The sequence below is a fragment of the Oratosquilla oratoria genome, chromosome 34 (genome assembly GCF_046742065.1).
Source record: "Oratosquilla oratoria isolate Oo_2021 chromosome 34, ASM4674206v1, whole genome shotgun sequence".
Lineage (NCBI taxonomy): Eukaryota > Metazoa > Arthropoda > Malacostraca > Stomatopoda > Squillidae > Oratosquilla > Oratosquilla oratoria.
In genome coordinates, this window is record NC_134810.1 from 27620112 (window position 1) to 27633661 (window position 13550).

The window sequence follows — 13550 nt, forward strand, 5'->3', positions numbered from 1 at the left end:
GGAGGTTCAGTGATGGTGGACTGGTTGGTGAGGTTATTTAATGTTTGCTGGAGAGAGGGTAGAGTACCGGAGGACTGGAGAAGTGCCTGTATAGTTCCTCTTTACAAGGGAAAAGGGGACAAGTGTGAATGTAGTAGTTTCAGAGGGATTAACCTGTTAAGTGTAGTAGGGAAGGCTTATGGGAGGATCTTAATTGAGAGGATTAGGAGAGGAACAGAAGGAGTAATTGGTGAGGAACAGTGTGGATTTAGGACAGGTAGAGGTTGTGTAGATCAGATCTTTGTGGTAAGACAGATATGTGAGAAAGCTATAGGAAAGGGGAAGGATGTTTTTTTGGGCTTTTATGGATCTGGAAAAGGCTTATGATAGGGTAGACAGAAAGGCACTGTGGGAGGTTATGCAGATTTATGGGATAGGAGGAAAGCTTTTGGGAGCTGTCAAGAGTTTTTATGAGAGTAGTAGAGCATGTGTCAGGATTAGAAATGGAGAGAGTGAGTGGTTTGAAGTAAAGGTGGGACTTCGTCAAGGATGCGTTATGTCGCCCTGGCTGTTCAACTTATACATGGATGGGGTGGTGCGAGAGGTGAATGGTAGGGTAGTGGGTCAGGGATTGGAGATGGTTAAAGAAAATGGAGAAAAGTGGGAGGTGAGCCAGCTGTTGTTTGCGGACGACACTGCACTTGTGGCAGGGTCAGAGGAGGGATTGAGGAAGCTGGTGGCAGAGTTTGGGAGAGTATGTGATAGAAGAAAGCTAAAGATAAATGTGGGTAAAAGTAAGGTGATGAGATGTACAAGGGGTGAGAGTAGCAGTAGACTGGAAGTGAACATTAAGGGAGAGCGACTGGAGGAAGTGGATAGTTTTAGATACTTGGGTGCAAGTGTAGCAGGAAAAGATGGAGTGAAGGTGGAGGTAGAATGTAGATTGAGAGAAGCGAGTAAATGCCTTGGTGGTTTAAAGAGTGTAATGAGGAATAGACATTTGGGAATGGATGCGAAGAGGAGACTGTATGAAGGAGTGATTGTGCCAACAGCACTGTATGGGGCAGAAACGTGGAACATAAGAGAAGAGAGAAGGAGTTTGAATGTGTTTGAGATGAGGTGTCTGAGAAGTATGGTGGGGGTTACTAGGCTGGATAGAGTGAGAAATGAGGAGGTGAGGAGGAGAACAGGGGTGAAAAAGGATTTGGGAGATAGGGTTGATGAAAGAATATTAGGATGGTTTGGACACATGGAAAGAATGAGTGAAGAAAGACTAGTGAAAGAGGTATGGAAGGCAGATGTGGAGGGAGTGAACATGAGGGGACTTCCTAGGATGAGGTGGATGGATGGGGTGAAGGGGGCTTTGGGGAAGAGGGGAATGTCTGTTGAGGAAGGAAGGGAGAGGACGGAAGACAGAGGTGAGTGGAGAATGGTTGTATATGGATGATGTTGTGACTGCATGAGGAGGAATGGGCGGGAGGGTGCGGGGTGGGGTAGTATGTGTGAGTAAATTTTGACGCAGCCCGAAGGGATTTCTCCCCGTCCTCGCCTTATATGCAAAGGGGGACGGAGAGGGGGGGTCGCCGATTAAATGAAGCGGCCTTGCTGTGGATGTGCTGTGTCTTGCGACACTGCTTCTGCCTCAGGGCGGTGGGCAGGGTGCAGGGATGACCCGTCATCCAGGAGGTGCTCAGATGAGAGGGAGGGTGGGAGGGGTGTGGAGTGTATTTAGGGATGAAATGGGTGGGAGTGTTTTTATGCCTTTCCCTTTTTGGCTACCTCCCTTGGAAGGGGGAAAAAGCCTTGGTATATGTATGTATGACTACGGGAAGAATGGAATGTGGCAAGATGGGGCAAGCTTGTAATTACTCTTTGTTGGAGCAACCTTACTCTTGGAGCTAGCACGCCGTGACTGACTTCGTGGCCTGCTTAGATCTCATTGACCTCTCTCCCGAGCGGGTCGCGTCGGATGCTAGCCGGGCTTCCTGCTATACGCACTGCCCAATCACCTCTTAGGCCTACAGTCACGTGACCTCGTATGGGGCGGAGTTAACCCGGAACAAAGGCGCGTCCCTGGGAAGCTTGGCGTGCCCAAGCCAAGCGGCCCAAGCGTACGGTACGCGCCAAAACCAAACTTGCCACAATCCATCCATCTCATTCTTGAGCTTAAGTTAGTTCCATCCACTTCCACTTTCCACACTCTTTTTGCAAGTCAATCATTCTTTTCGTATGTCCAAACCGTCCCAGTATTCTTTGATCAGCCTCATTCACCACCTTTGACTTAAAATTTCTTCCTTCTACTTCCCTCTCATTCCAAATTATTGCCTTGTACAGTGTTATAGGCACAACTACCCTTTCATAAAGCCTTTTTTTTTTATCCATTCTCAGATACCTATTTCTCATGACGCTTTTCATTCCCCTAAGGAAGTTGCATGCTTCCCTCGCTCTACAATTAACCTCCTACCCCATTCCATTACTTGTTAGATGTACCCCAAAGAATTTAAACCTATTCACTCCTAGGCTCGAACTCACTGCCACCCTCACCTCATGTACATCTCTTCACCTTACTTTTACCTACTCTGCCTTCACCTTCCACTTCCCTCCATCTTAACCATCTCAACCCCTTGCCCATCAATACTCTCGCATTTGCCTCCTGCATCACCCCGTTCATGTACATTTTGAACAACCATGGTGACTTTACACAACCTTCGCCTCAGACAATTGATTCTCGCCATTTCCTATCCAAACACAAGCTCTCCTACTTACGTAAAAACTTTTGACTGCCCTTTACAACTTTCCACCTATCCCATACGTCTGCAGCACCACCCACAATGCCTTTTTGTCTTTCCTGTAATAGGCCTAATAAAAAATCCTTACCTTTTGCTAAAAACTTTTCGCGTATCTACCGTATTGCAAAAATTTGATTCACGTGTCCTCTAATTTCCCTAAACCCACACTGTTCTTCCCCACTTACTCCATGTTCCCCTCCCAATCTTTTCGATTAAAACTCTCCCATATGCCTTTCCAACTACGCTGAACAGACTGATCCCTCTAAAACTACTACTCTGTAAAGCAGAACTATATAAGCACTCCTCCAGTGCTCTGGCACATCCTCCTCCCATAGGCATACAATAAATAATTAACATCATTAGAGTAAAGATGCGTTAACGTGAGCCTTTGGGTGCGACTGGGTGTCATCCCAGGGGTCTGCGTTGTTGCCACATCACCCCATCACATAAGAAGGGTTCGATATCTCTTTCTCTTACTTTATATATAATTATACAATTACTTAGTATATGACCTCTTTTGCTTGGCTGTGCAAGACGCGAGGGTACGACCTAGGTGACTCTTCCATGATGGCGGTTATGTGAATGTCAGTGACACCTCGGGCGGCATGGCCGCATTGGCCACGTTGCCAAACGAAAATGGAAACTTTAATGTCGTTGTCTTTCCCTCAAATCCCAAGCCATTCCTAACACCATATCGTCATGTTATGAATATATATATATATATATATATATATATATATATATGTATTATATATATTATATATATATTATATATATATATATACATATATATATACATACATATATATATACATATATATATATATATATATATATATATATATATATATATATATATATATATTCATAAACATATTCCATAAATAGATGACGTACAGAATATCAGAAATAGATTATATGCAGGTCATCGCTAGATATATCACAGTGGTTTCTCCGGGTTTTCCCAGACCACGCCAAAGGCCTCACGTTAGGTCATATTTACTATAGTCAGTCCACTCTGTTCCTCCCTTTGTCAGACAGTCCGCATGACACCCATCCAACCCAGATGCCTTACGAGCTTGCTTCAACTTCAAAGTTCTTTGTAACCCCTTTCTTCTGTAGACCTGTCATTTCTTTTTCCATCACAGTCTTTTACCCAGCAACTCCCACTGCCAGTCATCCCCTAACCTCCACATTTAACAACAGTTCTTTGCAATACTCTACCATCTTCCCCATACCACCTTTACCTCCATGAACATCTGTCCATCTGCACCCTTTACCTTTTCCTCTCCATCTGACCCATCCCTCTCTCTTCATTTCCCTCCAAATTATTTTTTTTATTCGTTTCAAATTCCTCTGTTAAATTCTTACTCATCTGCCCTCCTCTTTGTCTCTGTCACCTTGCTCTTGAACTCTCCTCCTCCTTGTATATTTTGATCCACACATGACCTGGACTCTTTTATTGAAAAAAAAAAAAAAAATAATAATAATAATAATAAAAAAAAATTCTTCTCTTATACAAGCACTTTATTTAGTTTATTATTATTATTGTTATCATTATTATTATTATTATTATTATTATTATTATTATCATTATTATCATCATCATCATCATCATCATCATCATCATCATCATCATCATCATCATCATCATCATCATCATCATCATCATCATCATCATTATTATTATTATTATTATTAGCAGGAAAAGGTGGAGTGAAGGTGGAGGTAGAATGTAGATTGAGAGAAGCGAGTAAATGCCTTGGTGGTTTAAAGAGTGTAATGAGAAATAGACATTTGGGAATGGATGCGAAGAGGAGACTGTATGAAGGAGTGATTGTGCCAACAGCACTGTATGGGGCAGAAACGTGGAACATAAGAGAAGAAGAGAGAAGGAGTTTGAATGTGTTTGAGATGAGGTGTCTGAGAAGTATGGTGGGGGTTACTAGGCTAGATAGAGTGAGAAATGAGGAGGTGAGGAGGAGAACAGGGGTGAAAAAGGATTTGGGAGAGAGGGTTGATGAAAGAATATTAGGATGGTTTGGACACATGGAAAGAATGAGTGAAGAAAGACTAGTAAAAGAGGTATGGAAGGCAGATGTGGAGGGAGTGAACATGAGGGGACGTCCTAGGATGAGGTGGATGGATGGGGTGAAGGGGGCTTTGGGGAAGAGGGGAATGTCTGTTGAGGAAGGAAGGGAGAGGACGGAAGACAGAGGTGAGTGGAGAATGGTTGTATATGGATGATGTTGTGACTGCATGAGGACGAATGGGCGGGTGGGTGGGGGGTGGGGTAGTATGTGTGAGTAAATTTTGACGCAGCCCGAAGGGATTTCTCCCCGTCCTCTCCTTATATGCAAAGGGGGACGGAGAGGGGGGGTCGCCGATTAAATGAAGCGGCCTTGCTGTGGATGTACTGTGTCTTGCGACACTGCTTCTGACCCAGGGCGGTGGGCAGGGTTCAGGGATGACCCGTCATCCAGGAGGTGCTCAGATGAGAGGAAGGGTGGGAGGGGTGTGGAGTGTATTTAGGGATGAAATGGGTGGGAGTGTTTTATGCCTTTCCCTTTGTGGCTACCTCCCTTGGAAGGGGGAAAAAGCCTTGGTATATGTATGTATGTATGTATTATTATTATTATTATCATTATCATCATTATTATCATTATTACCATTATCATATTTTTTATTATATTATTATTATTATTGTTATTATCATTATTGTTATCATCATTATTGTTATTATTATTACTATTATTATTATTATTATTATCATTATTGTTATTATTATTAATAATAATGATAATAATAATAATTATTATTATTATGATCATCATAATTATTATTATTATCATTATTATTATTATTACTATTATTACTATTATTACTATTATTATTATTATTATTATTATTATTATTATTATTATTATTATTATTATTATTATTATTATTATTATTATTATTATTATTATTATTATTATTATTATTATTATTATTATTATTGCTGTTAATTATTATTCCATCTTATCTTCCCGGAACGGCACACACATATTAATCCCTGGCATATCTTCGAATCTAATGTAGCACAAGCTAAATCCAAAACATATTTCAAGGCCGTGCAGGCGAGTGGGAGGGAGAAACGGAATCCTGCGAGTAATACTTTTCCCTATATATTACATTTAGATAAATACAATTGGATTAGGTTAATTCAAACACACACACTCACACGACTCGTGGTGCAGTTGGCAGAGTTCCCGGCTACCACTACGGCGGTCCGGGTTGGAATCCCAACCCAGGGCTGAAATAATTTCAGTATCGCTGCGTTGTGAGTCGTTGCTCCAACTCTCGTGGGCGGGGGATTGGGTGTGTGTGTGCGTGCAAGGTCACAGCATTACCTATAGATCGGTCATATATGAGCTCTGCGCTCTCTTCCGGGAGGGAAATAGCTGTCTATCACGAGTCCAACACGTGATCCTAGGCCATGGTGAATCACACACACACACACACACACACACACACTGTCGTGAGTTTGGAAGATGGCATAATGAAGGGATGCATTGGACGATGGTGGAAATAAGAAAAAAGGCCGGAAACACGGAAGAGAGGATGATTGGGGGAGGAGGAGGGTGAGGATGTGGGGAGGAGATGGGTATAAGAGGGCCATAAGGCTTTCCACGAGGCCATTCAACTCTTCCATTTCTTCAGGTAAGCCTAAGAAGTAGACTGGGTCTTAGGAACATTGAAAACGCAACGAAAATCTGTTCATTTTTTCCCCCTTGTCGACGTCAGTCACATTTCATTTATTGGAAGTTTCCATGATCACTAGTTTAGCTAATGGAGATCATGTCTACCAAGAAAAAACATGTGCCGACACATTCTTTATAGAATATTACAGTGTATGTAAAGAGTTGCAGCAGATTGCATTGTTTACATTCTGTCGCTGACGTCACACAACTCGATTCGTTTTTGTTTCTGTTTTGTTTTCATTACGGCCATATTGGTGGACATGATTGGCACTCTACATTAAGGCCAAGCTTAGAGGCAATGAAGACTTAATGCTTTTGGAGGCACTGCTTATTTAGGTGAAGCACGAATCTGAAAGTGTGTGTGTGTGTGTGTGTGTGTGTGTGTGTGTGTGTGTGTGTGTGTGTGTGTGTGTGTGTGTGTGTGTGTGTGTGTGTGTGTGTGTGTGCACCCGTAAAATACAACTAGGTAAATAAATACACACACACACACACACACACACACACACACACACACACACACACACACACACACACACACACACACACACACACTCCTTTAATGTTATTGGCCCCTTTAATGTTTGCCATATATATAAATGATATGGACGAGGGAGTGAAGTGTTACATGAACTTCTTTGCTGGTGATGCCAAATTACTTAAGAGAGTAAACACAGAAGAAGACTGCAGATCGCAACAAGAAGACCTAGACAAAATATGGAAATGGAGTCAGAAGTGTGAAGTGAACTTTAACATTAAGAATTGCAGTATAATGGAATTTGGAAAGAGCAAAAATAGAATATCGGGTGAATATAAATTTTGTACCAAGGAAGTTAAAAAAGTCGACTCAGAATGGGATCAAGGAGTAATTATCTCAAGTGACTTGACACGTGATAAACATGTCAATAAACTAGTTGGAGAGATTTTTAACTTATTAAGATCAGTGAAAGTGGCCTTCGACTACATAGATGAAGAAATGGTACAGAAAATATTAATTACACTATGGACACCTAGTACAAAAAAAAAAAAAAAAATAGAAAGAATTCAAAGAGCAGTGACAAAAATAGCACCTAGCCTATACTCAAATTTGACATACAAACAACGATTGGAAAAATTACATCTAGCAACACTGGAACAGAGAAGAGAAAGAGGTGATTTGCTATATATAGAATTAATTATGAAAGGGATGGAAGTTCTTGATAGAGATGACTTATTAAAATGGGACAGAAGAGAAATAAGAGGACACAAGAAGAAGCTAAAGAGGGACAGTTACAGAAGATATTTGAGAAAAAATAGCTTTCCACACAGAGTGATTGATGTCTAGAACAAACGAAACGGGGAAACAGTGAGTGCCAAAACTATACAAGATTTTAAGAACAAACTGGATGCGGAGAGATACAAAAACGGGTCACTACGAGCATAGCTCTCGTCCCGTAAAATACAACTTGGTAAATACAACTAGGTAAATACACACACACACACACACACACACACACACACACACACACACACACACACACACACACACACACACACACACACACACACACACACACACACACACACACACACACACACACACACACACACACACACACACACAGCGGGTGACGACTTGCAGTTTTGTATTTTTTCCTAGCCCTGGGCACAGGGGGTTTCTATTCCTTTGCCATATGTTAACAACTGCGTGTGTGTGTGTGTGTGTACGTCCGTATATGTGTGTGCACCGAAAACTACAGGAATGGAGCTCGGGTTTATGACGGATAGGATCCAAGATCCTTCTGGAGTTCAAGTTGATGTACTGAATCCCGCTGTAATGGTCGTGCTCATGGCAGAAGTCGCTTTCTGTATTGCAGGATGCTGCGAGCCGTGATGATCTTGTGCCTTGTGGCGTCGACGATGGCTGCCCTTGGCTTGGCACCTGGTCACCTCCTGCAGAAGTACACCCACATGAAGGTGAGCTCCTCTCGTTTGCTGCTGAAGGTCCTCTCCTGGGCTGAATAAAATCGCTTGCGGCAGCTTGAAGTGGGTATCAATATCGTGATGGGGATGGAAATCGTAGTAATTTTGAGGAGGGGTGAACTCTTGTATAGTGGATGGGTTGGTGGGTAGAGGATTCCTTCGCAGCAAGATGAAGCCGTCTTGTGTTAGCTAAAGTAAAATATCTCAAGTGTGACGCGAGGGACTTTCTTGAGATAAGTTTATATATATATATATATATATATATTTGCTCATACCTTTCTTCATTTTTCATTCATCTAGATACAAACACCTTTACCCTTTAATCGCCATTGTTCATTTGCTTTTGTCGTCAGGCAATTTCATTCAGCACAGAAAGGGTTAACCATCCCAACGGAGGGTCTAGTTTCAGCTACTAAAAAAAAAACATTAGCCTAGATAACCTAGTGGTGAAATTATTGGGAATTTGTATTCATGACGTTTTGAGTTTTACGAAGGAAAAATATGAAATATGATGAGTATATGCATAGACCTAAAGCGTATTGGCTCTACCTCTTCCCTTGGAAATAAATAAATGATAAAGTAAACAAACAGATAGGTAAATGAATAACAAATTAAGTAAATGAATACATAGAGATTAGTAAATCATCTTGACGCATCTGCTAAATATGCTTTAATATCGACTCTTATCAGATGCTATCCGGATGTTTTGGTGAAGAGGTTCTCCAAGACTACTTAGACCGCATCCGGGATGCCAACGCAAAGTGCCATCACCATCACTATCTTCATGAGGTAAGTCTTCAGGTGTTTCATACCATAGGCCACCTTGCGTGCCAACAGGGCGTTGCGATGTGCAATTTGTCATACAGTGGAGTCGTCTTACTAAAATTGATCCCTGTGTGATTTGGTTTCAGTTTGATCTTTTATTATATTTTGTTTATTTGAAGTGATGACGTTAATTTTCGGTACTGTTGTGAGTTTTCAAAATCAGCTTGCGTGCCCGCGGGGTCAGCCTTATCCCGGCCAAGTTTGCCACGCGTTGTCATAGGTTAACAATTGTGTGTGTGTATTTACCTAGTAGTAATATACAGGAACAGAGTTGTGTTCGTGGGGTCCTGTCTCTTTTCCTTCATCTGCCAGAAGTTGATGTATGTGTACGGAATGTGGAGGTGAAATGGTGGAAATTAAGTGACAAGCAAATGAAACAAGACTAATGGTGAAGACAGGGTCAAAGGGTTCACTCAAAAGTGTCTCCGCATTTCGTCGATCCGAACCTGATGCAAAAGAAAACAAGTTGTTATGACTACTCAGTTTTAAACGTATTTTCAGAGTCACGAAGACAGTGACTCGCACAGCAACGAAGACGTTTCTGAAGACCACCATCACGCTAGTGAAGAGGACGACGACGTCCATGGAGAAAGCGAGTCTGATGAGCACGACGAGGGTAGCGAAGACAGCGGTGAAGTGCGGGAGATCAAATATGTCCCCCTGCCCTACTACTTGCCCTACAGACATCACCTGAATGAGAAGCCCCTTCACACAATATCCGACCAGTACACGCTGTCCCTAAGACATGTAAGCTATTTCAAAACAAGTTAAGGTAATATATTTGTGAGTATTCTGCTTGTGACTTTGATACTGAGCAGCGTTTTATCCTGTTTCATAGAAGCGTGATGCCCACGACGAGGAAGAAAGTGACGCCCTCCATCACATCGTCAGGGAGATCGAGGACCTTCACTGCGTTCTTCGAGAGTTGAACATCGTAGGTCTTGCCTTCGCTGTTTGCTTGTATATGATACATCTAAGAGTTAACTGTGTTGTCGATAAACACTGATGCCACCTATGTTCCATCACTGTCAGGTTGACGATAAGTCAGAGCCGAATGTGAGTTCCCTGAAGGAAATGTTGGATGAAATGGCGATCCCCGCAAAACTCAGGAACGATTTTAAGGAGGCCCTTGACGGATGTCTTGACTTTGCTGTGAGTTTTGCTTTTGACACAAACCTTGTATACTCTTATATGATGTCTTCCTTCATTCACATGTCTTATAGGACATCCGAGTCCACTAGAACATCATTCATTCGCTCGCTCATGGTGTCTGGCTCTTTATCCAGATGTGCCATTCTTCGGATGATGCCAGGCAACCTTTGGCTCAGAAGCTGGGAAGGACCATGGCCTTCATGAGGTGCGTCCACAAGATGAAGACTGTGGTGTGCATGAAGCAGGACTTCGCCAAGTACTTACTCCTGGAAAAGAGGGACATCAACGAAGACGCCATCTTCGAACTCATGATGACGTTTGGCGAAGGAGAAGACCTCCTTGATTTCTTCTGAAGTCTCAGCTTTGTCAGGGTGTTCTTCATCCCATGATGTGTCGACAGTGGCTTACCATGGATGGGGATTATTATATCCATTAATTCTGGCGAGATGATATCTCTCCATGCTTTTCAAAGATTTTGGTAACAATATCCTGCTCGCTTGATTAGCACTGCGTGTTCATTCCCCTACACACTACCTTTCTGTAGCAATATCTCTTGTCCAGGTTTAGTCCCATCATGATATATACTGCGCATGTATAACCCCTCCCTCCCTCCGTTGGATTTGTGTCACGCATATGTTTATCTAGTTTTTTGTTTCGCAAGTAAAACTGATAAATGAAAAATTGTTTCCTTTGCACTTGTCACGGAGTTGATTTTGCATGGGCATTGGATTGCGTTTGATCAAATTTCACCGAAAATATATCACCAATATTCCATATGCCTGTGTTGTCATTTCTTTGTGGTTACAAATACATATAACTAAATATATTTGAAATTTATTTAGATTCTCACATACACTACCATAGCTACGAGAGCACTTGTTGGTACTTTGAAAGATTTTTTTGGATGTAATTAGTCTTTTCTACAAATAGTGATGAATTTTCTCTAAGAGTGTCTAGGTTTGAATGATGATTTCTGTCTTATAGAGTTTCCCCTCAGCTGGATAAAATCGCCTGACGGCAGCCAGAATGAGCACAGTAGTTGGTTAAAGACGCCAAAAGTTTAGCTGTAGATCTTGGGTACCAGTTACTGCGAGTGTCAGGGTGGTGAGATAAACACCGAGAATAGTTGAAGTTTTTAATTACTGACGTTTCGCTCTTAATCGTCCATTCTTCAACATAAGTTACTGTGTTTTGTAAAGACTTGAATCGTCCTCATGGAAGCCAGTAAACCGTAAACGTTTACGAGACTACGCCAATGATATTTTGTCATGAATAATCATTATAAGTCTTGTTATAAATGAATAGGTAGCTAATATGTATCATCATAGATTCTTCTAGTATTGCATAATATTCATGACAAGAGGCATAAAAATAGTTGTTTTGTGGCTGCCATTAAGAGTACCTGAAAGTCTGTGTTTTGGATTTTGAATAGAACAGGACAATATCTGCCAATCTTTATTTTCCAAATCAACATATAGCCAAACAAGACTTAACCTAATACCATCGTTTCAACGCATGCTTTGGTGGTCGTTATCCAGAAGAATCAGGTGCTCCTTGGGAACGCAGTAGAACCAACTAGAAATACTGCGTTTCTTCTTTCCCGTCACCATACATCATGATGAGCTCGAAGATTTTCTCATCGTTTCCGTCGAGACCTTGCCAATGCGCGTACTTAATAAACTCTTGCCTCATGCACGCCATAATCTCTTTCTTCTCAATGCAGTACATGAAGGTCGTTGCTCGGCCGAACCTCTGCACCAGAGGGTGTTTGGCCCTCTCAAAGGGAAGAAAGGCCTGGAGAGGATTAGGAATTGTTAATAAGTGGTGTTCTTTGATCCCATCGTTGTCGCATTTGTTAAGGGCGTGCTCGCAGAAACCACAAACCGCTAACGTTATTAAAAAAAAAAAAAAAAAAAAGATCCAACCATATTTACTTATATGCATTTTGTCGTAAATGACTGTTACAAATTTGGACGTAAATGAATAAGTAATTAAAGAAATATGTAAATAAGTAATAACTATATATGTTGTAGTATTGGTTATATTTGTGACAAAATGCGCAAAAGTATTAAATGTTGTTGGCGAAGACTCGTATACGTTAGCAGTTTTGTGGCTGTGTTGAAATATCCACCTAAGATATACTCACTGCGAGATCGTCGCAGAGCTGGACGAGTTCCCTGAAGTCGGCTTTGAAACTAGAGGACAGGTTTGTATTTTCTACCATTGTTAGTAATGTTTCCGGAATTGGCTGGTTATTTTCATCAGTCTGAAAAAAATCGTGAACATTAACGATTTAGATACTAAGATCTGCATCAAGTCACAGGTCAACATGATGGAGCGAATGCACAAGATCCTTGTAAAAGACTCACGTAGTTCAATTCCCGGAAGAGGCACCCCATAATCTCGGCTTTCGCTGTGAGCTTGTTGATATAATTCTGTCCCTTGTCGTTGACACCTTGGACCTGTTTAAAACCAAGAGAACAACAAAAGAAAGAGCATAGAGAAGAAAGATACTATATTAGTTGTATATGAACGCCATCATTGTTATTACAAAGGGGTAAGGAGCTTTGAGAAGTAAGCTTCTGAATGGCACCGTTACAAAGAATACGAAGGATATTCAAACAACAATAGGCATACTGGCCTTTGCAGGGCTGCTTGCGAATTGAAAGGGGGTGCAAACAAGGGAAACAGTTAAGCACCACCGATTTAATTTAGATATATCAGCTCACGATGCTAAGATTAAGTTAGGTCGGGATTGGACTTCATATATTTATCTAGGCATTTTTTTTTTCTTTTTTAAGTGTCAATTGAACAGGTAGTTCGTTCCAAACATTTATAATGCTGTTAAAACATGGATTCATTGGTGTTTGGTGTCTTATAGACTATTTTCAATCATTATTTCGTGTGTCATTACTACGGTTTACAATAAAATAATCATCTGTGTACATATCAACGAAGCCTTAAAATTTCAGTTAAGTCACCTGGATAAGTTAATGAATTAAGTTCAGTTAGACGCTCTTCATAGGGCTTATTACGTAAACGTGGGATTATTTTAGTGATTCTACGTTATGACCTTTCTAATTTGTCTCTGTCTTTATAAGAT

At 41.2% G+C, this 13550-nt stretch overlaps 2 protein-coding genes across 2 annotated transcripts in view; one reads left to right on the forward strand and one right to left on the reverse strand.

Moving 5' to 3' along the window:
* Positions 1–6441: 6441 nt before the first annotated feature.
* On the forward strand, positions 6442–11128 carry LOC143018145 (uncharacterized). Its single transcript, XM_076173280.1, has 7 exons — positions 6442–6470; positions 8365–8464; positions 9161–9259; positions 9797–10042; positions 10134–10229; positions 10328–10447; positions 10582–11128. The coding sequence occupies exons 2-7, from the start codon at positions 8366–8368 to the stop codon at positions 10798–10800; spliced, it is 879 nt and encodes a 292-aa protein (XP_076029395.1). The 5' UTR covers positions 6442–6470; position 8365; the 3' UTR covers positions 10801–11128.
* Positions 11129–11888: 760 nt separating this feature from the next.
* Positions 11889–13550, reverse strand: part of LOC143018146 (uncharacterized) — a 9576-nt gene continuing 7914 nt past the window's right edge. Inside the window, exons 5-7 of the mRNA XM_076173282.1 lie at positions 12817–12909; positions 12594–12713; positions 11889–12241 (exon numbers count right to left, since the gene is read on the reverse strand). Coding sequence (XP_076029397.1) covers positions 12023–12241; positions 12594–12713; positions 12817–12909 — 432 coding nt within the window. The 3' untranslated portion in view covers positions 11889–12022. The remainder of the gene's footprint in view (positions 12242–12593; positions 12714–12816; positions 12910–13550) is intronic.